The 26,031-nt window shown below is 33.8% G+C and overlaps 1 protein-coding gene across 1 annotated transcript in view; it reads right to left on the minus strand.

The window, feature by feature from the left end:
* The window catches only part of LOC126890654 (chitooligosaccharidolytic beta-N-acetylglucosaminidase), an 80,405-nt gene that overhangs the window by 13,016 nt on the left and 41,358 nt on the right, over positions 1–26,031 (minus strand). Inside the window, exons 4-5 of the mRNA XM_050659771.1 lie at positions 9,559–9,770; positions 1,575–1,896 (exon numbers count right to left, since the gene is read on the minus strand). Coding sequence (XP_050515728.1) covers positions 1,575–1,896; positions 9,559–9,770 — 534 coding nt within the window. The remainder of the gene's footprint in view (positions 1–1,574; positions 1,897–9,558; positions 9,771–26,031) is intronic.

Raw genomic sequence — 26,031 nt, forward strand, 5'->3', positions numbered from 1 at the left:
CGTACCTACCTTGGAAGTAATCTTGATGAAACTTGGGACCACTCACTGAAGATAAGAACACGCCTGGAAAAGGCACATACAGTGTTTGACAAAATGCAAAAAATTCTATGCAACCGCCAGCTGGGTATCTCATTGAGAACTAGAACACCTACTTAAGTTCTATGTTTTCTCCACCTTGCTCTACCTACAGTGTTGAAACCTGAACAATGACAGAAGCAACATAAAAAAGAATCCAAGCATTCGAACGCTGGTGTCACCGTAAAATGCTCAGAATATCCTACATGAGGCATACGACAAAAATGCGGAAGTCTTGCGGAGGATGAAAAAGGAAAGAGAGCTTATGCTTATAATAAAGGAACGGAAAGCACAATATTTTCATCACATCGTGAGAAATCAAAAGTATGAACTGCTACAACTTATAATCGAGCGCAAAATCAATAGAAAAAGAGGACCAGAAAGAAGACGCAACTCTTGGCTTAAAAACCTACGACAATGGACGAATTTGACCTCCATAGAACTATTCAGGGCGGCTGCAAATAAGATTAAATGGGCAAATGTAATTGCCAACGTCCTTAAGGATAAGGCATCTAAGAAAATGAAGACAGTGATGGTGTAGTTCAACCTTTCCACCGCCCCATGTTAGGTAAACATTTTTTATTGAAAATCCACAAGGAAAAAAAATTTTCCCGTAGTTGGCTGTATACCATCAGTTACAAAAATTTTATTGAAAAAATCCTTTGTAAAAGGTATAAAAACTTTTATTAAAATCCCTTTAAAGGCTACATCACAACAAAACGTTTTCGATTTTCTTACAAAATCATCATCAGTGTTATAATAAACAGGTTGAATGCTAGGTGATCCACCAATGAAATTCCAGGGTGAGAACCCTTTAAATGGTATGTAGTTATATTTCAAATGCATATTTGTTCAAATTCCACAGGATCTATATCGATCCTAATTCGCTAATAGCCATACAGGCTGATGCGAGTTTGCAAATAAAAAAAAATATTTAAGAAAATAGTTTCCAAAATAATAGCCATACAGGCTGATGCGAGTTTGCAAATAAAAAAAATATTTAAGAAAATAGTTTGCAAAATAATAGCCATACAGGCTGATGCGAGTTTGCAAATAAAAAAAATTTTTAAGAAAATAGTTTCAAAAATTTATACTCGTAAGAAAATATCAAAACGTTTCCTGGCAACTAAAGTATTAAGGCAAGGGTGCTGTGTGTCGCCAGTATTATTCAATACACATGCTGCACTGTGCAGATGACCAATAAATTGTAATTGTACAGGACACGGAACATCTTGAATTTATGGCAAGGAAACTAATAGAGGAATATAGAAATTGGGGTCTGGAGGTAAATACCAAAAAACACAATATCTATGCGTAGGAACGGAACAAACGGAGAAACTAAACCTGGAACAAGAGGCAATTGAAATTGTATATCTGGGAATAAAACTAACGAGTGGACAACGAAACGAAGAAAATATTAAAGAAAGGATAGTAAAGGTAAGGCAGGTGATAAGAGCCTTGGACAGGTGATAGGATTGGGATTTTGTTGAGTGACTTACCTCGTCATATTTGGCAACCTAGGCGAAACCAATGGAAAGCTTTGCGAATCAGTCACGTGCCAGTGTAATACGTTGAGTTTAGAAGCAGCCATGCCTTCCAGCTGTTTTTTGATAGTTTTAACGCTTAAATAATTTCTTGCAGTATCAATTAGGAGGCCCCTGTGATGAAATTTGGGTTTGTCAGTTAGTACTAGATTGTTTACGGTAACTAAACATTTCGTACCATCCTCATTTATAGGTATCAGTAATTGTAGTAACGTTTCCATACCATGCCTTATTCCAAACACTGTCGGCGCAGTAATATTCGCGTAGAGGTCGGTACCTTAAAATTATAATTAAATGTATGTGGTATTAAAAATCTATTTAGTAAAAGTATTAAACGTATTTAGTCTTTAATGTTTATCAGTCAGGTGACATACTCAATGAGTGTTTGACCTCAACATTTATTTGTGTCCCAAAAAAGAAAAATGCTAGAGAATGCACCGATGTACAAGAATTCATCTGTACTCATTAGATATCTTTTAAAAACACCCTTTAATTATCTACGCTAATTTCTTTCGGTTATTTAAATGTCATCATAAACAATTCCAACCTTCTTTCGTTACATAAACATTGTTGACCTAGATCGTGAGGTGTAATTATACATACAGCCACTATAAACACTTTTCAGGGTCGACGCTGACTTTGCACTTTTAAATATATTTATACAACCAAAACATAATAAGGGAATCCTCATTACACATTCCACATTCGTCATTCTATTTTATTAGATGTAAGATTATTCACATTAAAAGATAGTGTCATCTACACTTAGCGAGACGACGTTACGTAGGTTGCTACCAGCTTGTACTCATGCGAGTATAATAAAACAACTTCAACAGTGAAACGGCTATTAATCATTCCACCCCTCGGATAAGGGTTAACCACCCTTACCGGGAGAAGATAGCCCTAGTAATCCTGGACTATCATATGGCGATCCTGCCAGGATTACAATGAGTTACGATACAAACTACAAAGCGCACACGAGAGAGCCAGAACCTTCTTATTAAAACACAAAAAAGAGCGGCAAGAAAAGAATAAGCTCAAAGCAACACCTCAAAACTTTAAAATAGGAGACCTAGTCCTGGTAAAAAGGGAAGAGAATGGTAAGTTTGATAGTCTTTATGTAGGTCCTTTCACAATAACAGAAGTAAATAACGTTAATTGTAAAATCAGAATAGAAAACAATAAAATCAAGGAAATACATAAGAATAGATTATATGCTTACAATCCGAAAACACAGTGAGTGACAAGTGTGATGAAACAATGTTGTTAAACGAACATTTTTATTTTTATTTATGTATTTACGTAGTTTTAGGAAGTTTGTATATAAAATAAATTTTTTTGTATTGATTACAACACAGTATGGGTTGGTAGCACTACTTGCAAAATTTTCTGCCCGTAGTCAGAAAATTCTTAGGAGGGAAAGGTGTACAAGAATTCATCTGTACTCATTAGATATCTTTTAAAAACACCCTTTAATTATCTACGCTAATTTCTTTCGGTTATTTAAATGTCATCATAAACAATTCCAATCTTCTTTCGTTACATAAACATTGTTGACCTAGATCGTGAGGTGTAATTATACATACAGCCACTATAAACACTTTTCAGGGTCGACGCTGACTTTGCACTTTTAAATATATTTATACAACCAAAACATAATAAGGGAATCCTCATTACACATTCCACATTCGTCATTCTATTTTATTAGATGTAAGATTATTCACATTAAAAGATAGTGTCATCTACACTCCGCGAGACGACGTTACGTAGGTTGCTACCAGCTTGTACTCATGCGAGTATAATAAAACAACTTTAACAGTGAAACGGCTATTAATCATTCCACCCCTCGGATAAGGGTTAACCACCCTTACCGGGAGAAGATAGCCCTAGTAATCCTGGACTATCATACCGATAACCCCACCAGCCTGATGTCTCACACGCATAAAATGTTTTTAAAGATCATTAATAAACGCATTTACCAAACTTGATATGGATATTGAAGAAACCCAATTTGGATTCCGTAGAGGCGTACCCAGGTACTTGTGAAGCTCTCTTTGCATTCAACGTACTAATACAGAGATACTTGGATGTGAACCAGGATATGTACGTCTGTATCATAGATTACAACAAGGCTTTCGATAAAGTCTGCCACAAAGAGCCAATGAAGGTCCTCAAAGCAAAACAGTTACAATACAATGATCTTCGAATTATACCAAATATATAATAGCAATACATAATCAGCAGGCACACATACGCATCAACGAATACACATCAGAAGACTTCGAAATTAAAAGAGGAGTGCGACAGGGGTGTGTATTGTCACCACTACTATTCAATGCATACTCGGAAGAAATTATGAAAAGAGCTCTTGAGGAAGAAACAGCAGGAATAAAGGTAAATGGAACGACAATTAACAACATTAGAAATGCGGACGATACTATCAGAATAGCTCCAAGACCTCCAAAAGCTAATGAAAAAGATAGTTGAGTATGGAGAGAAGAATATGGTCTCCTTTTATTCGTCGTCTCCTTGCCTTATAAATGGTAAAAGGCAGCGATTAAGGATATTACCAGAAAGTGGTTAAAAGAGAATTTTCAGATTTATTGCTTAGAACTGGGACTTCTCATTTATTTTTAATATATGTCGCTACCACACAGCGTACGATATGCAGAACTATTTTTGAAATTCTGTTCAAATGGGCAGCTTGGTTTCTTTTCGATTCAGAGTTGTTTATATAGCCCTACTGAAGAGGCCTGGAGAGACCGAATCGGACGTATGGGGATGGTGTATTATCTCTGAACTGAAATGAAATGAAAAAAAAACTAAAGTAACAAAAGATGTTACTAAACATCCTACCAGATTGAAACAATGGTAACCTTCTCTGGTAACACCTCCGAGGCTTCTACAATTTGCAAGCCATAACGGATGCTGAGTCTAAGGAAGATGAGGGAATTTTACAATTTATAATTCACGTCCCATCTGCTCAGCGCGGTAAACTTCCAACGAGAATGGTTCCCTTCGTACTCTAATCAGAGTAAACATGTAATTCAAAGCTTGAAAACTTAGTTTTTGCTAGCAGTTGCCGCTAGGGCATCCCTGTCATTTCGTTCGTTGCAATCCGTGACTGCACGCCGGGGTTTGTCCTAGTTGGGTCAGAGAGAGAGAGAGAGCAGCATATGTGCCTCCTGATGAGAGGCTAATAAGTTTCGAAACCGGTAGAGGTGCTTGCTGCACTCTCTGATTGAACTAGAATATAATGCGGCTGTAGTTTCGTGTTGCAACGAAATTGAAAATGCTTATTCATTTTTGAAATGAAATGATTAATTTAAAGGGTATGATAAGAGAAACTCTTGGCTAATATCGAGCTTTCGCAAAATTTATTTGCTTAATCAGGATATGCTAAAAATAAGTTTATAATAATACTAAACTTTACTATAATAAACACCCGTGTTGAGCTGGCCCCCCCACTTGCAAAAATTAAAAAACAAATAGCCCTGATTTATGAGCTATTTATGAGCTCTCATATTCCGCAAACTAAAAATTTTGAGCTCGTTCCACTGAGCAGGAATTTAATACCCTAGTGGGGGGGCTGAGTCAGCCCCCCCACTACTTAAAAATAGGAATATTGAATCGGTTTTTGCGGCAGAATTACGAGCTATTTATGAGCTCTTGAAATTATATAGTTTCGATTTTTGAGCTCATCCCCTTCACCCCCAAACAACCCTTTAATTGATTTAACTTAAGAGAAAGATGCTGAGAAAACTTAAAATATATCGTATTGCGGATATAATTCCTATAGCTTATATACTCTAAGAATAAACTATTAAATCAAGGGCATTTCGATTATTGAGCTACAACCCCTCCGCAAGAAAACCACCCTATCTTCCCGGCTTAAGAGAAAGTTGTACTTAAAATGCGTTAAACTAATTATTTGGCGACTACATATCATTTAATAATTTATAAGCTTCCAAATTACGCGCATTTAGATCAGTAAATTGCAATTTATTTTGTATAGTGCAGTCACTGAAGGTAAAAATCAACGATTACCTTCAAGTTCGGTGAACCTTCATCGATTTTCACGAAAATTGGTCAGTGGTTAGAGGATACGTCAAGAAACAAAGGTGACATGGTACCACCTTGCGCCTTTAGCCTGAGGGTGGATATCGCCCCTTCTCCGGGGTGAAAATTATTTTATAAAAAATAACTGCACAAATCAATAAAAGAACAAATTAAAAGCAAAATTTATTATATAAAGTTAATAAAATAAGTCAATACTTTTTAAGTTATGAAAGATCAAAGATTTTAATTATTTGTGAAAAAAATGCATGTTTTGAAGAGGTTTTTTTAAATCACTGAAAAACTGTAAATTTTTACAAGAAAGTTAATAGTAGTTTAATTCGTATAGCTTATATTCTAAGAATAAACCCTTAAATCACGCACCTTTCGATTATATAGCTACAACCCCTTCGCAAGAAAACGACCCCATTTTCCCGGCTTAAGAGAGAGTTGTTCTTAAAATAATTTAAATTGACTATTTGGCGACTACATATCGTTTAATAATTTATTAGCTTGCAAAATATACGCATCTCAATTATTGAATTACCATTTTCTTTCTATAGTGCAGTCACTGAAGGTAAAAATCAACTATTACCTTCGATTTCGGTAAATCTCCATTTATTTTCACGAATTGACAATAACAACTTGGGGTTTTAGCCTGGGGTATATGTCACCCCTTCTCGGGAGTGAAAATTACTTTATTAAAAATAACCCCACAAATCGAGAGAGGGACAAATTGTAAGCAAAATTTGTTACATAATGTGATTAAAATAAATCAATACTTTTTGAGTTATTAAAGATCAAATATTTTAATTTTTGGAAAGAAAATGCATGCTTTAGAGCGATTTTTCATAAATGACTCAAAAACTGTAAGTTTTTACAAAAAAGTTTTCATCACTAAAATTGAAGCTAATAAAAAATATAATAAATTGCTTACTTGAAAAACCTTTAATGTTAATTTAAAGTAAGTTATTGGTAATTAAATGTATATTTTTTTCCGCGACTGTTCAAATCTAAGGGTTCAAGCTTAAATAACGGGAAAAAGATGCAATTTATAACACTTAGGTACTAAATACTTGTCAAAGTACTTAGAAATACCCATCAAAAATAAGATCCAGAAAAAGTTGATAGTATCAAAAATTTTTATTCAAAATCCGCTCACCAATTTTCGTGAAAATGAATGAAGATTTACCGAAATCGAAGGTCATAGTTGATTTTTACCTTCAGTGACTGCACTATAGAAAGAAAATGGCAATTCAATAATTGAGATGCGTATATTTTGCGAGCTCATAAATTATTAAACAATATATAGTCGACAAATAATTAATTTAAATTATTTTAAGTACAACCCTCTCTTAAGCCGGGAATATGGGATGGTTTTCTTGCGAAGGGGTTGTAGTTCAATAATCGAAAGGCGCGTGATTTTAGAGATTATTCTTAGAATATAAGCTTTTTCAGTGATTTAAAAAAACCTCTTCAAAACATGCATTTTTTTTCACAAATAATTAAAATCTTTGATCTTTCATAACTTAAAAAGTATTGACTTATTTTATTAACTTTATATAATAAATTTTGCTTTTAATTTGTTCTTTTATTGATTTGTGCAGTTATTTTTTATAAAATAATTTTCACCCCGGAGAAGGGGCGGTATCCACCCTCAGGGTAAAGGCGCAAGTTGGTACCATGTCACCTTTGTTTCTTGACGTATCCTCTAACCACTGACCAATTTTCGTGAAAATCGATGAAGGTTCACCGAAATTGAAGGTAATCGTTGATTTTTACCTTCAATGACTGCACTATACAAAATAAATTGCAATTTACTGATCTAAATGCGCGTAATTTGGAAGCTTATAAATTATTAAATGATATGTAGTCGCCAAATAATTAGTTTAACGCATTTTAAGTACAACTTTCTCTTAAGCCGGGAAGATAGGGTGGTTTTCTTGCGAAGGGGTTGTAGCTCAATAATCGAAATGCCCTTGATTTAATAGTTTATTCTTAGAGTATATAAGCTATAGGAATTATATCCGCAATACGATATATTTTAAGTTTTCTCAGCATCTTTCTCTTAAGTTAAATCAATTAAAGGGTTGTTTGGGGGTGAAGGGGATGAGCTCAAAAATCGAAACTATATAATTTCAAGAGCTCATAAATAGCTCGTAATTCTGCCGCAAAAACCGATTCAATATTCCTATTTTTAAGTAGTGGGGGGGCTGACTCAGCCCCCCCCCCCCACTAGGGTATTAAATTCCTGCTCAGTGGAACGAGCTCAAAATTTTTAGTTTGCGGAATATGAGAGCTCATAAATAGCTCATAAATCAGGGCTATTTGTTTTTCAATTTTTGCAAGTGGGGGGGGGCCAGCTCAACACGGGTATAATAAACATTGTATAAAAGAAGCATAAAAACTTACAACGTGAGGTTAGTCCATTAAATTTTTAACATTATCGCAAAGCATAAAAAATTAAAATCATGATCTACCAATAATTATTATTTTTTTATTTTTCTATTTTATTATTATTTAATTTTTTATGTTTTGTGATAATGTTAAAATTTCTCACGTTCTAAGTTGTTATGCTTCTTTTTTACGTCATACCTATATCTATTTTTTTTTCGTCTTAGTTTCATTGTATTTACTAATAAAATAATTATTTATATTAATAAGAGAAATAAGTGAATAAGTGAAGCCTCTTACTACATTTGTACAAACTGCTTACCAAAGTAATTACCAACAGACTATCAAATCAATACAATAGTTACCAGCCTGTTAAACAAGCGGGATTCCGCAATGGTTATAGTACCATAGAACACCTCCAGACAATAAGGATACTTATCGAAAGTATAACGAATACAATAAACTTCATTTGGCATTTGTGGATTACAATTAGGCATTCGATTCCATAGAACTCTGGGCCGTATTAGAAGGAATGAATAAAGCAAGGATTGATTCCAGATATAGAACAACAAGATATAGAACGACGCGGAATTAAAATTAATGGACCCAGTGATGTTTTGGAAAACAAAAAGATTCTAATAAATCTAAAGAAAAAGGTATTCAACAGACAGGAAAGATAAAGAGAGAGAGAGAGAGAGAGAAACATGAAAGAAAGGTATGAGCTATGACAACAGAAGCCAAGTTCTTGGTCTTTGTGGACGATGTGTTAATGGCAAGAGCTGAAAGGGAACTGTTAAGGATTTTCAAACTCTGAAGCGACGCGACGGATAGGCAGTATGGACTGAATATTAATGAGCAAAAAACAAATTACATGGAAATGGGGCAGATCACATATAAAGACACACAACTGAAGACTACCACAAACAACGAGAGTAAAGAGTTTTGCTTCAAAAAGGTGACGGAGTTTGAGTATAGAGGAGTAACTATAACAAGTAAAGGGGAAGAAAACTAAGAAATTGAAAAGCGAGTTTCGAGAGGAAGGAAGACTGTCGATGCCCTACACAAACTACTAAGAGCAAAAACGTTTCCAGAGAAGCCAAATTGAGACTATACCGAACAGTGATCCAGCCCACAGTCATTTACGGAAGCCAAACATGGGTTATGAACAAAAATCAAGACAATATGCTGAACATCTGGGAGCGGAGTGTCCTAAAGAAGACATTCGGGGGAACAAAAACCGTTGGAGGAGACGAAAAAATGCAGGGATCAGAGAGCTGTACCGGAAATGGCTGATGAAAGGTGGACAAAGGACTCGCTTTTGAGAGGAGAAGGAAAGAAGTTGTGTAAGGAAGAGCAATAAACAATCAGGATAATAAATTGGAGAACTAAGGCCATGGACAGAAGAAAATAGAGGAAAACAGTGGAGAAATTCCAAGCCGTGGGCCATTAAGGCCTATAAGTCCCATGGCTGTATATAACTAGATCTTACCTTTGTAATCCATTTTTATGGTGTACGATTCATCAGTGTGTAAGTCTAACCTTAAATCATCGTTTATAGGAATTAAATACACTTTGAGATTGTATGCATTATCTTCACAGGAGAATGGTTCTTCCTTTTTTAACTGTTCTTCGAAATAATGTGTGAACTTATTTAGATGGCCGATTGTATTTGCTGGTCCATTGAAAGAAAACACTATGCTCCTGCAAAAAGTACATATATTTGCTACACATATTTGTTACAATGTTACACCTCTGTAACATTAAATTTTTACTCTTCAGTAAAAATTTTTACTCTAGAGTTAAATTTTAAAGTTAGATTTTACTCCTTTCGTTAAAATTTTACTGTTTTAATAAATTTTATGTTAAAATAAAATTGACAGGACACCGCCCACGTCTTATGGAAAATGTAATGTCACTCAAATGCATTAAAATTAATATATTCGCATCTAAACTGCAATCATTTCATATCATTGCGCCAGCTCTGAATTTTCATTAGTAACGGCGTAAATTGTAATCAAAGTTTATGAAAATCACAATTTTGAAGTCCATAAAACTGTCATATTCGTAAATATTATTAGCCTAGTCGCTACTGGAAACGGCTTAACTTATCGTTAGCTAAGCCAATTAGAGTAACTATACTGCCTTAATGCAGATATGAGATACTTGGTCCACTGAAAGAAAATACGATGCTCCTGCAAAAAATACATATATGTGGTTCACATATTTGTTACAACGTTACACAGTTATAACGTTAAATTTTTACTCTGGATAAAAAATTTAACGTTAAATTTTACTTTCTGCGTTAAAATTTTACTCTCTTCGTTCTGTGTTAAAAAAGAATTGGAAGGACACCGCACACATCTTATAAACTGTAATATCACTCAATATCATGCAACAAAATTTACATTAAAATATTTGCCTCGAGATTACAATCATTTCAGATCATTGCGCCAACTCTGAATTTTGGCGTTACCTCAAGAAACTCATAAGCCAATAAAATCTTTTTGAATTTTTTGTTTATCATTAGAGTCCGGATTTCTAAGCATAATGCTTATGTTAAATAATACAAGCAGGACTATTTTCTTTTTAAATATGAACGAAATATGCAAAAATAAGTTATTTTGACAGCCCTTTTTTATGCTTTTTTTTGCTTTTTTTAAATTATTATGCCTTTTTTTTTTAATTTTTGTGCTTATTTGGTGCTTTTTTTATATGCTATTATCATTTTTTGCATTTGCGAACAGCAGAAATTTAATTTTGATCTATGTAGTGCAATTGTGGACTCTTCCCTAATAGCACAAGGACGTCCAATGGACGTCCATTGGACGTCCTTCACGGACTTTAGGGACGTCCTTTGGACGTCCGTTTTCGTCCGAGGAACGTCCTTTATACGTCCTATTTTGGTCCAAATGTCGCGCTACCGAACGTCCATTGGACGTCCATCTAAGGTCCGAGGGGACGTATATTGGAACTTAATCGGACGCAAATTGGACCTTAATCGGACGTCCTAGGGGACGTAAATTGGACCTTAATCGGACGTAAATTGGACCTTAATCGGACATAAATTGGACCTTAATCGGACGTCCTAGGGGACGTAAATTGGACCTTAATCGGACGTAAATTGGACCTTAATCGGACCTAAATTGGACCTTAATCGGACATAAATTGGACCTTAATAGGACGTAAATTTGACCTTAATCGGACGTAAATTGGACCTTAATCGGACGTAAATTAGACCTTAATCGGACGTAAATTGGACCTTAATCGGACGTAAATTGGACTTTAATCGGACGTAAATGGGACCTTAAGCGGACGTAAATTGTACCTTAATCGGACGTAAATTGGACCTTAATCGGACGTCCTAGGGGACGTGAATTGGACCTTAATCGGACGTCCTAGGGGACGTGAATTGGACCTTAACAGGACGTCCAATTTTGGTCCAAAGGCCAAGTTGTTAAACGTCCAATGGAGGTCCACCTAACGTCGGAGGGGACGTTCGGTGGACGTCATTTGGGCATTCATAGGATGTCCCAGTTTGGTCCAATGTCTTGCTGCTGAACATCCATCTAACGTCCTGGAAGGTCATTCGGTGGACGTCTAGCGACGATATTTAGACCTGTGGAGAATGTATTGTGGGAAATAAAAAATATATTTTTTAAGGAACTTATATTTCATCTTATATCAAATTACAATTATTGGATATTACAGTATTTACATTAAATTACAATACACTTCTCCAAGAAATTAACGCACCACCTTAAATATGGGGTATATTTGATGTCTCGTATTTCCTAAACCTGTTGTCCCATCTAAGTGATGTTTTTATAATATTATAGCCTAGGCTATAGGTTACCTCCTTAAGCTTGTCATGCTGTAATATATGTATATTATATCATATCGCTCTCTATAGTAATGTGATATAATATATATTACAGTATAGCTCCCTGTGCATGACAAGCATAAGGAGGTAACATATTCTAGGGCCTAGGCTAGAATATTATAAAAAAAATCACCTAGATGCAACAACAGGTTTAGGAAATTCGAGACATCAAAAATGCCCAATTTTTAAGGTGGTGCGTAATGGGCTGTATATACAGGGTGTAACAAAAATACAGGTCATAAATTAAATCACATTATTCTGGGACCAAAAATAGTTCAAATGAACCTAACTTACCTTGTACAAATATGCACATAAAAAGTTACAGCCCTTTGAAATTACAAAATAAAAATGGATTTTTTCGATTATATCGAAAACTATTAGCGATTTTTTATTGAAAATGGACATGTGACATGTGGCATTATTATGGCAGGAATATCTTAAAGAAAAATTATGGTGAAATTTGTGCACCCCATAAAAATTTTATGGGGGTTTTGATCCCTTAAATCCTCCCAAACTTTTGTGTATGTTCCAATTCAATTTTATTATTGTGGTACCATTAGTTAAATTCAATATTTTTGTTTCTTAGTATTTTTCAGATAAGGCAGTTTTTATCGAGTTGCGACTTCTTTTTTAATATGTCCACGTAAAAATTTTATGGGGGTTTTGTTCCTTTAAACCCCCCAAATGTTGTATGTTCCAATTAAACTATTACTGAGGTACCATTAGTTAAACAGAGTGTTTTCAAAACTTTTTTGCCTCTTTGTATTTTTTCGATAAGGCACGTTTTATCGAGTCTGGCTTCTTTTTTAATATGGTTCAAAATATACCTAAAAATGTAAAGCATAAATAAGTTTGCATATTATTACCAAGTCTCCATAATCGTACTTAACCATATACAAATATGTGGTGGATTTGACAAATATTCACAATATTTCGATAAAAATTGACTTTTCGAAAAAGCAATAAGAGGCAAAAAAGTTTTTAAAACGTTGTTTAAATGGTAGGTACTACAATAATAATTAAATTGAAACGTGCACAAAAGCACATTGTTTTCGATACATTGGAAAAAATCACTTTTCATTTTGTAACTTCAAATGAGTGATAAAGGCACAGAGACTTAGATCACGAGGTCACATTGAAAGGATGCCAAAAACGAGGACTCCGAAAAGGGTACTAAACTACACTATAGCTTCAAGAAAGAGAAGAGGAAGACCGGAAAATAGATGGAAGCAAGAGGTCGAAAAAGATTTGGAAAGAATGGTGTTACAGGGTCAGAAAAGAAAAATGAATAAGAGGAAGGAATGGAGAAAAATCACATATCAAGCCAGAGAAGATCTCAGTACATAAAGAAACGTGAAAATGAAGAAAAAACAAACTTTTCAAGCCATGGGCCTCTAAGGCCCTTGGTGCTATTAATATATAACTTCAAAGGGCTGTAACTTTTCTTTTGTGCACATTTGTACTAAGGTAAGTTAGGTCCAATCAAACTATTTTTGGTCCCAGGATATGTGATTAAATTTATGACCTGTATTTTTGTTACACCCTGTATATATATAAAGGTTATATTTGGTTCTTGGGACATCAAAGTATATTTTTTAGACATTCCCTGGATATAGTCACTGATGTGACATACCTCCGATTTGTTTTTTCATGAGTTTTGTAAGAGAGACTAAAAACTTTTTTATGGTTACCTCCTGTTTTCATATATTTTTTGACATGTTTTGTAGTAAATTCAACTATCTATTTACTACAAGACATGTCAAAATTTACATGTGAAAGCAGGAGATGATCCTAAAAATGGTTTTTCGTCTCCTACAAAATTCATGAAAAATCAGATAGGAGAATTTGTACATTACAATTCTCTGATGTTTGGGAAAAAGGGCTTAAGTCAGAAATGCACATCGATAATGTTTTGATGATTTCTGGACCAGAAAAATCGGCTCTTTTTATTGGTACATACAGTTTACGTCTACAACAGTTTTTTGCTGGTCCAGAAATCATCAAAACATTAGCAATGTGCAATTCTGACTTACGCCCTTTTTGCCAAACATAAAAAAAGCAATCTGGTCATAACTGACCAATGAGCAATTTTAATTTAACCTAAATTACTAATGTTTCTTAAAATGAAGAGCTTACCCGATAGCGTCTCTTATCTAATCTAACAAGATCATGCACTATTCTAACATACACAGCCACATCACGCACTATGCTCTGCTTTTCACTATCACCTATCACTCAAACTAGTTCAAAAGGCTTTGTCCTCTTCAATCTTCTAGTTTGCCCAGTAGTATCGAGGAGGATTTCCTCAATATTCTTGTACTTATTTAAGTTGTTTGTCGGGATTCCTGCTATCTTCTTGATGATTATATCCAGGTTCCATTCCTAGGTATTAATATTTGTTTATAAAGTAATAACTTATTATGCATGGACAATGTTGTTTCTTCCAATTAGCCAATACACTTTTTATATCTTTATTTTGGTTATATCTGGTTTTTTGTAGACCACTTTCAGCTGATTCTAAAAAAAATTAAAATGAACGGTAATTTTTCTATTCTTTACAATTAAAAATCAAAATATTTACAGGTAATACATGCATAAATGATTCGTTTCATAAAGAAAATTGAAAACGGATTTTATAATACTTACATAATTGTTTAAGAGATCCAGCCATAGCCAAAACTAGCATACTAAACAGTACAGTTGAGTATAGCAAAAAAAGCCACTAATTTCCATTTTTCACCCCCTTATCGATGCATTTTTTTCCAATCAAAATTTTTACTAAATTTTTAGGTTATCTTATGATGAAAATGAAATAATTGATGACTTGATGACCAATGACCACGCGACGCTACATAGATACTCGCGCGGCAAATTTGAAAATGAACGCAAATTGAATAGTAAATGGCCTCTCTTTAGAGTATGGAAAATTTTACCCCTCCAGGAGGACATTGTACTCTTTTCATAGAATATCTTGTGGTAACTTTCCAGCCATAATTTAATCAGATGTTCACGGAATAGAACTTTGATAGTAGAATTCCTGGAATGTTTTGTTGTTAGGGGAAACTTTTATTTTATTTATTCTTGAATATTTCCTGTTGTTAAACATTGTAACCAATAATTTACAAATAAGATTTTCATTACATTACATGAAATCAAAACATGTTTTGGATATTAAACTATATAGTTTTATAATTGTAATAATTTAATATACAATTTTGAATTAAGATTTAATCTTTCGATCTAATCGATTTAAACTACAGTAAAACTTGTGTTACCGGCCCCCTGCCAACACCGGCCACCTGTACTAACGGCCAGTTTAAAAATTCCCCACACTAATTACAGTAAAACCTGTCAGTAACGGCCGCTAAAAATGAAAAAGCTATTGGCCGATATAGAAAGGTGACCGGTATTGCCAGTTTTTGTAGTCTAGATATAATTGGTTTGGGGAATTTTTAAACTGGCCGTTAGTACAGGTGGCCAGTAACACAGGTTGTACTGTATATCTAGGCTACAAAAACTGGCAATAACGACCACTTTTCTATATCGGCCAATAGTTCTTTCATTTTAGTGGCCGTTAGTGACAGGTTTGACTGTATTTCATTAACGTAAAGTTAACGCAAGTTAATATTTTATTGAATTATTTTGCTATTTGATCTCGTAATTGGTATAATGTGTCCAATATAAGCGTTCATAAAACGTCCGTATTTCGTCCAGTATGGACGTCCAAAGTCGGACGTCCAAAGGACGTCCATATTTATTCCGTCCGAAGGACGTCCATATTTATTCCTTCCGAAGGACGTCCAACATGGGACGTCCGTTTATAGTCCATGGACGTTAGGACCAAAAATGGACCTATTTTGGACGTCCAAATGACGTCGTGTGCTATTAGGGAATTGTCCGTATTTCGTCCAGTATATATACGTCCATATTTGTTCCATCCGAAGGACGTCCAACGTCGGACGTCCATTTTTATTCCGTCCGAAGAATGTCCAACGTCGGACGTCCAAAGGACGTCCATATTTATTCCTTCCGAAGGACGTCCAACGTCGGACGTCCATATTTATTCCTTCCGAAGGACGTCCAACGTCGGACGTCCAAAGGACGTCCATTTTTATTCCGTCCGAAGGACGTCCAACGTCGGACGTCCATATTTATTCCTTCCGAAGGACGTCCCACGTCGGACGTCCAAAGGACGTCCATTTTTATTCCGTCCGAAGGACGTCCAACGTCGGACGTCCAAAGGACGTCCATATTTATTCCTTCCGAAGGACGTCCAACGTCGGACGTCCAAAGGACGTCCATTTTTATTCCGTCCGAAGGACGTCCAACGTCGGACGTCCAAAGGACGTCCATATTTATTCCTTCCGAAGGACGTCCAACATGGGACGTCCAAAGGACGTCCATTTATAGTCCATGGACGTTAGGACCAAAAATGGACCTATTTTGGACGTCCATTGGACGTCGTGTGCTATTAGGGTTACCTCCCATTAAATAAATAATTGTAAAATGAAAGTTTTAAATCATTTTTGGAAAAGTACCTACTATCGAAGGTAGTACTCTGACTCTGCGATAATATGAAAGTACTCTGCGAAAAAATATGTTATTAATTGCATTTACGAAAAAAAAAAAAAAAGTAGATACGATCGATAACTATAATGTTGTATTCAATGTGGGCTCCGAATATTTCTAATATTAACAAAGTTTAATATAAGTTATAAATTGTGAATCTCAGTGATATATGGAAACAAACTGTAAGTGTACAAGCTCGTTACCTAATATCCAGTTAAATTAGCATTGAAGTCAGCAAATTGCAATTATTTGTTATTGTTGTCAATAAACAAATCCAGTTTTACCAGCAAAATAACCACTTTTAGTAAAGACCCATATACCTATTTTTGCAGGTATACAGGGTCGGACTTACTTTTCACTTAACGTTTATCGAAATGCATTCAAACATGGAATCACACAACAGTTCTACAATACAAGACCATCAAAGTCAAATAAACGCACCACAGTCATACTCTTTGGCAGCGTCGAGAGTGCAATTTCCTTTAAAGTCCCAAGGAATTATCTTTAGTGCATTAGAAAACACCAAACTTCAAGACTACCTTCTCCCACTTGGAAATATAATTCAACCGAAAAATATAATCTTCTCTTCTAGATTATCTAATAATCGCATATGTATGTATTTATCCAGTAAACAAATGGTGGATGATTTTATGAATAATCATGGTCAAATAGAAATACAAGGTGAAATTGTCAGAGCGAGAAGGTTAGTTACACCAGCGGAACGACTTGTGCTCTCCGGCGTATGTCCTTCAATACCGCACGACTTGCTAATCAATGAGTTACAAAAAATCGGCATAGTTCCTGTCTCCCCCATGACATTCCTCAAAATTAGTGCTTCTATGCCTGAGTACAATCACATCCTTAGTTTTCGAAAACAAATCTATATCAGTCCTCACAGTCTAACACTACCAGATACATTTACTCTTGTTTTTGACAACACGATATATAGAATATTCATTTCTCAAGACAGTTTAGTTTGCTTTAGATGCAAGAAGCCAGGTCACATTGCATCCCATTGCTCCGAACCACTAGCTCAACTAAACATTAACCAAAACAATGAAGCATCGGTATCCAGCGCAACAAATATATCTTCGCAAGCACCCAATGATACAAACCCTTCTCAGTGTGAACAAATGTCTATTTCTAATGTCCCGAAGATACCGAACAAAGTAGATGCATCAAATAAGGACAGTCACATAATCAATCAACCAAAACGTAACTTTGATGAAATTATTTCACCTGAAGCAGACCCATCTTCAAAAGAACGTAACATTTTTCCACCGCCTAAAGCCCAAGCAAAATCTAAAAAAGCTAAAATTAGTTCAGCAAGCACTTCTGAACGCTCATTTTCTCTCTTACTTGACCCTGCCAAAAACTTCATAGAAAATCACCCTCGACCTTTCCCTCTAAACTTTGATCAACTTGACATGCTCCTAACGAATATCACGGGATCAACAGATCATATAGCCACGATTAAGGAATATACCACAGACCTAGAAGCCTTAACCGATATGCTCACTGAGGTTTACCCCCATTTAAAGGAAAGATCTATAAAACGCAAAATCACGTCCTTAAAGAAAAAAATTTTTAAACACCTTGGTAATGAGGAGGCATCGGACTGGGAAAGTGACACATCTCAATTAAGTCAACATTAAGATTTAAGTTTCTACTTCAAACGAATATTGATGGATTTATCCATCGCCTAGCTATGCTTCAACATCTTTCTCTAAATTCCAGCATCTATACTGCAGAGCTCTTTGGTTTGTTTAAAGCCATCAAACGTGTAAATATTAAAAACCTCCCTTGTTGTCTAGTCCTTTCCGACTCTCTCTTAGCATAGTCAAAGCTATGCAAAATATATACCACAAACACCCCATTGAGAAAAGAATCAAGGTCGATTTAATGGAAGCTCAAGAAAGTTTCAGAAGAATCTTCCTGTGGATACCATCTCACATAGGCATAGAAGGAAATATAAACAAGCAGAATACTAGTGCGCGTAACGCTATCACTAATGATGTATCAGAAAGAGAGTGTCGGAGTGTCGCTATAGATCTGAAAGTTCATTTCAAAAATAAAGTGTTAGTGCGTGGAATCCAATTATTGCTCCAAAGGTTTAATTGTTTACAAATTGTAATTAATGTTTACCAATTTTTGATTTAATATTGTTACAAATGTTACAGAAATGTCGCTAATAACCTTCGGGTGGATGCGACTTTGTCTTTCTTAAATAAAAAAAAAAAAATTGCATTTACAATAAAACCACAAAAAAAAACACTAGTGGGAAACAATTATTACCATAGGTGTACTTCACGAAGAAATCTTGACGAAGGGTTATTTAGTGTGCTTAAAAGAACTAGAAGCAACAAATAACAATACAGTTCCAAGATTCGTAAATGACGCTTTAACAAATTTTTATCTTCCCGAGGCTGTGCCCATCAACAAAATAGTATTAATGCTTTTCGACGCTGCACCATATAATATGATCAAAACAGCATCAAATATTAAAGTGTTTTTTCCAAATCTAATTCATTGTACGTGTCTAGCACACGGCCTGAATTGCGTTGCTGAGACTATACGGCTGCATTTTCCACTTGTTAATGAGTTGATAAAAAATGGAAAAAAATTCATTAAAGCTCCTTTACTTTAAGGGTGCAACTTTTTAAAGACAGATTCCCTAACACTCCATTACCATCGGAACCAGTGTTAACTCGGTGGGGTAGATGGTTAGATGTAGCTTTATACTACGCCGAATATTTCGAAAATTTTAAAAGCTTCGTATTGGAACTTAAAGAGACTGCTAGCAAATCGATAAAATATTGTCAGGATGTTTTAGGTGAAACATAATTGCAAAACAATCTTGCTTTTAACAAAAGCAACTTTTGTTCTGTGAGTGAAACGATAAAATATTTGGAGAAACAGCAAATGTCATTAGTTGAGTCGATCCAAAAAATAAACAGTTTTGAAAAAAAGATGGAAGGTATCCCTGGAAAAATTGGTCAGATAATATTAACAAAATTCAAAGATGTATTACCAAAAAATGAAGGATTTCAAAAGATGAAGAAAATATTTTCAGTTTTAAATTGAGAACACGTTGAAGATATAAATAATATGGATCGGGCAGTAGTGGCAAAGTATAAGTATGCAACGATAACCAGTGTGGACGTTGAAAGAAGCTTTTAGATATACAAAAATATTTTGAGTGATAGGTGCCGAAACTTTACGATGGAACATTTAAATGAGTAATTAGTTATTTCATGCTTTAAACAAATATGATATATTTTCCTTCATCTAAAGAGTGTCGATAAAAATTAGGTTAAAGCATTTTTGTTTCAGTTATCTATTTTTTTTGTTTATTCTATTTTATTATAATATTTATAATAGGTTTTTACTAGTTCTTAAGCTAAGCCTAAAGATAATTATATAATATTTTCTTTAAAAAAACGCTTTGTCAAAATTTATATGCTTATTTTCATGCTTTTTTTGTATAATTAAATGCTTTTTTTCGTAAAATTGTTATGCTTTTTAAGCGCTTTTTTTGCGTTTCTTTATGCTTTTAAATCCGAACTCTATTTATCATGATCCAATGATGAGTTTTATGTCCACCGCATAATCCATTGTTTTTTGAGGTGTCTTTAAAAATTTGCCACAGTTGGCTTATTTTTCATTATTTTTCCTTGAATTTTTTAATTACTCTGTGAATCTTACTGAATAATGCTTATTTAATTTAAAAATAAAATAATTCTACCACACTTTAAAAAAAATTCACAAAAATGTATTTGAAATGTTGATTTCAAACCTTACGCCCGCCCCTTAAAGATAGCTATGACAAGATTTTTATAGGCAACCTTGTCTATGTATGAATGTGAAAAGGAATTAATAAAAATGTGAAAAGTAAGTGAATATGAATTAATAAAATGTATCAGCATCCGTTATGGCTTGCAAATTTTAGAAGCCTCTTATATGTAACCAGAGAAGGTTCCCATTGTTTTCAATCTGGTAGGATATAGAGCAACATTTTTGATGTTGTTTTATGTTCTATTAGATTGAAAACTTAGTCTTTTGCTAGCAGTTGCCGCTAGGGCATCCATGCCATTTCGTTCGTTGCAATTCGTAACTGCACGCCGGGGTTTGTCCTGGTTGGGTCAGAGAGAGCAGCATATGTGCCTCCTGATGAGAGACTAATAAGTTTCGAAACCGGTAGAGGTGCTTGCAGCACTCTCTGATTGAATCAGAATATGATGCGGCTGTAGTTTCGTGTTGCAACGAAATTGAAAATGGTTATTTATTTTTGATTTATATGTTTACTCTGATTGGAGTACGAAGGGACCCATTCTCGTTGGAACTTTACCGCGCTGAGCAGATGGGACGTGAATTATAAATTGTAAAATTCCCTCATCTTCCTTAGTCTCGGCATCCGTTATGGCTTGCAAATTTTGGAAGCCTCGGAGGTGTAACCAGAGAAGGTTCCCATTGTTTTCAATCTGATAGGATGTAGAGCAACATTTTTGATGTTGTTTTGTGTGCTATTAGATTGAAAACTTAGTCTTTTTTAATAAAAAAATGTTCATTCGGAAAGCCGATGGGTGAAGGTCGACCTAGATTCAGATCCCGTACTGTTATTAATTTTCTCAAGATTCGAAAAAAATTAATGAATTTAAAACGCATTGGTGCGAAATTTTGCGCCTATGCCCTTAAGTAATAAACTTTTCCTAGATCGCTTGCATTCACGTAGATGATTATACGTTATAATAGAAACACATAAAAAATCAGCAGTTAACCGTGATCTCCAAGACTTTGACCTTTTCAAATATAATAAGAAATTAATATATTCAGCATGAACTATTTAATCTCATTGTTACCTCATTATTTCCTCGCAAAGTTTATTTAAATATTTTAAACAAAATATTAGCAAACATTACAAACGTATCGATCTTCTTCTTTTTTCTTCTTAATAGCCAAAATATTTGTTCCAATCTTCGGTAACTTCTTAACAATCATATTAGAGTAGAGATATAAAAAAATTATTTATATTTTTACTAATTTGTATTATGCTATTCTGTCAATATGTTAATTCAATTAACTATATTTTTCTTTTTTATACCCATGTTTTCTTTTACTTCTTCATGTTCTACATCAGAATTCTCCGACGTTGCCGATCACCATTTACACCAGGGAAATAAGGCAAAAATATACCATGTTCGGGACACTTGAGCAGCCAGGTTTCAAATGGGTTTTTTGCGTACTGTATACCTAATACATTATAAATACAAAAATGCCCGTCACAGTTTGGACGAGAAATTTAGTTATTAACAAATAAGTGTCAAAAATCGCAGTTTTTTCATTTAAATCGCCACAGGTAAAAATAGGGTAATTAAATATCTTATTTATAGTATGCTTCTTTTAGTAGATGAGCAAAGGGTTAAAATGGCAATTTTTGAATTTTGGTCCGATCATTTGTTGCTTCGGAAACTTCAAAATAAAACTAAAATTTCGAAAATAAAAAATTTACTATAACTTTTGCGAAAATGGTCTTAAGACTTTCAAATTGCATGAAAAGTTGAGTAAAATAGTCCAAATAATGCACAAAAATTTGAAGACGATTCGTCAGTTAGTCTAAATTTTATTCAATTTTTTTATCACAAAGAGCTTTTTCTTGCAATATCGTTGTTCAGAAAATTATATCGATATGGCAATTCTGTGGAAACCACATGAAAGCAAAATAGTTATGTTTTCAACGTATTTAAAAAAATAATTAGAAAGTCATTTTAATCATACATTTTACTAAAGAAGACTCATTTTTGGCTTATAAACAATAACTTTGTTAATATTGACTGTAGACTAAAACTGCTTTAAGATTTGAAAAGCTATTATTTTTACACGAATTTTCAAAAAAAAACTTTTTGCCTAGGTTAATTAAGGTCAAAGTTATCCACTTTTTTTACTTAATTCACAGCTACTTTGTTTATAACAGTTAAGCAACCTAACTACCGCCATTTTGAAGTTAAAGGTATATAGTATATGTGTACAAGTTTGAGTAAATTTTGATCTTCAACAGAGTGGTTAATAAAGCTTTAAATATGACGTCCTAACGAAATCGATTCGTGGTCGGTGGAGGGGAAATATTAAAATCCGTGCACTCAAAAAATGAAATTGATTCTTCAAACGTATGCTGCGATTAATATCTCCGTAGGTTGTTGATGGATTTTGATCATAATTTTTTAAATTTGCATGTACTCGTAGTCCTTTAGAAAACGTTATGTATACATACCCCTACCAAATATTACAAAATGTTAGGGGAACCCCCTTATCACTCAGGGATATGAAAAATCGATTACGACCGATTCTACACTTACCGAATATACATATATAATTTCATAAGAATCGGTCAAGCGGCCTCGGAGGAGTAGGGCAACTAACACTGCGAGAGGAGAATTTTATAGATGTAAATATATGGATGGCTATTAAAAAATAGTGGTTGCGGATAGAAGAGTGAAAATTAAGGGTTGCATGTATTTTTTAATGCTACATAATAAAAAATTAAGATAGACAGTTTTGTGCAAAAAAATAAAAAAATCTCAGGGAGCAATACCCTTACAACTTATGGGTATGAAAAATAGGTTATAACCTATTCTTAATCCTTCAGGATAAATGTGTAAAATTTTATAAAAATCGGCCAAGATGTTTCGAAGGAGTATGATAACTAGAACTGTTACAGGAGAATTTTATGTACACAGAAGTAACTGTGGATTAAATAATAAAAATGGCTAACTTTGACTGTAATTAACCTACGCAAAAAGTTTTTTGACAATTCGTGTAAAAATACTAGCTTTTGAAATCCAAAGTAGATTTACTCTAATACAGTCAATATTAACAAAGCTATTCAAATTGTTTAGAAGCCATAAATGACTCTACTTTAGTAAAATGTTTTCGGAATGATACAAATGACTTTTTATTGATTTTTTTAAACATTTTGAAAATATAAGTATTCTTCTTTCAAGAGGTTTCCCCAGAATTGCTGTATCATTATTATTTTCTGAACAATAACATTGCAAACAAAATGCTCTTTGGTATAAACAAATTCAATAAAATTTAAACTAATCGCCAAATAATCTTGACATTTTTAGGGCATTATATATACTGGTTGACTCAACTTTTCCTGCAATATAGTCCAGGAACCGAAACTTTTTACCTCGCAATTTTTACAGAATGGATAGATTTGCTTGAAAATTTGAGAATAAGTAGTGATAGTCCAAGGATAGAAATCTATATGATGCAGAAAGGCGCTTTTACCATGGGGGTGGTTGCCACCCCATCTTGTGGGTGGAAATATTTTATTATATTTTGACCGCAAAAGTTGATAAAAACATCCATTCTAAGCCAAAATTGTTCTATCCATTTTTTTGATAAAATTCACAGTTTTCGATTTATTCGCTATCGAAAGTGTTAATTTTATATCTAAAAAATCAATGTTTTTCGAACTTATACTCACGATTCACATAATTTTTGCCGTAGAGAAAATTTTTTAAACCAAGTTCTTGGAAATTAAATAACCTACAATTTCATATTTAAACATTTTTTCGTATCTCTGATGTTAATCTTTTTATTCTGAAGAAAATGGCATTTTTTACCAAAGTACAAAAATTCGTTATTCGCTTTTAACTTCAGTTTTTTAAAAACTAATCATTCTAAGCTAGTGAAGCTTCTAGAATCTATTAATAATACATAAATAAAAAAGAACGAATAAGGCTAATGACTAAAAACAGCGCCAACTTACATTATTATGCTTCCAATTGGATTTCTCCCTTTTTTTTTAATTTATTGATTTTTTAACCGTACCTTTTTTATTTTTTATCTTAGAAAGTTCTTTAAAAAAAATTTTGTAGATTTTTACAAGGTCATAAGGCTATTGATATTAAATCCTTTTAAAATCCTCAGTCGCAAAAAGAGCTGACTTTGAAAGGGTTGGTAAAGGTGGTTTTTGCATGTTATTACAAGATTTAATTGTCAATAGCTCACTCAGTTTTTGACGTAGAAAAAATTTTTGCAAACCAACTTCATGGGAAATAAATAAGCTACAATTTTTGTTGAAACATTTTATCGTACCTATGATGCTAATCGTTTTATTCTGAAGAAAAAGGCATTTTTTACCAAACTACAAAAATTCGCTATTTGCTTTTAACTCCATTTTTTTTAAACTAATCATTCTAAGCCGGTCAAACTTCTAGAACCTGTTAATAATACATAAGTAAAGAAGACCAAATAAGCTCAATGACTAATTTCAATTAGGGTGGTGATTTGGCAGTTGTGTCGGATCACTTTTTCGCCGAAAAAAACTAGGGACTTATTTTCATTATAAGTCACTTAATTTTTGAGATAGAGTTTTTTTTTATTTCTAGTGATAGATATTTTTAAATACTTTAAATTAGTTTAAACAAGTTATCCTCGAAAAATGCTTAGTTTTCCCGTCTTTTGACTTTGAAACTACAATATTTAGCATTTGAAAAAGAAGAACTACCATACAATAAAGTATAGCTCGATTACTATTGGTCGTAAAAAAAATTAGAAAAAAAGGCTTTGTTTATTTCTTCAAAAGGTACATTTTCGTTAAGCAACGTTGTTTTGATAAAACAAAAACTTTTTGAGTTATTAGCAGAAAACTGATTAAAAACATTGATTTTTTCGATATAAAACTAATATTTTGAATAGCGGATAAATCGAAAACTATTCATTTTATCAAAAAAATGTATTGAACGTTTTTTGCTTAGAATTAATGTTTTTACCAATTTTTGCGGTCAAACTATAATAAAAAATTTCCACCCCCGAGATGGGGTGGCAACCACCCTCATGGTAAAAGCACCTTTCAGCATCATATAGATTTTGATCCTTGGACTATCCACTACTTATTCGTAAATTGTCATGCAAATCGATCCGTTCTGTAAAAATTGCGGTCTTAAGTTCATTTTCGCAAAAGTTATAGCAAATTTTTTATTTTCAAAATTTTAACTTTTTCTTGCAATTAGCGAAGCAACAAATGATCGGACCAAAATTCAAAAACTGGCATTTTACACCTTTGCTCATTTACTAAAAGATGGATACTCTAAATAAGATATTTAATAGCCCTATTTTTACCTGTAGCGATTTAAACGAAAAAACTGCCATTTTTGACCCGTATTTGTTAATAACTAAAATTCTCGTCCGAACTGTGACAGCCATTTTTGTATTTATAATATATTAGGTATATCGTACCCAAAAAAACCAATTCGCAACCTGGCTGCTCAAGTGTCCCGACCAAAACCTTATTTCTCTGGACTAATTGTGAAGGCTTCCCGATCTTCTGCAATATAGAATAATTATTATTGTCCTGCATTTGATATCTGAGTCTATTCACAAATGTTTTTTAATCAAGAAACTAGTTTTCTTCCTACACATCTACGGCCCTCTATTTTGCCTTAAGGATCAGTTGTAATATTTTATATCGATTTTCCCTCACTATATGTCCCAGATAAGACATTC

Source organism: Diabrotica virgifera, chromosome 8 (genome assembly GCF_917563875.1).
Source record: "Diabrotica virgifera virgifera chromosome 8, PGI_DIABVI_V3a".
Classification (NCBI taxonomy): Eukaryota; Metazoa; Arthropoda; class Insecta; order Coleoptera; family Chrysomelidae; genus Diabrotica; species Diabrotica virgifera.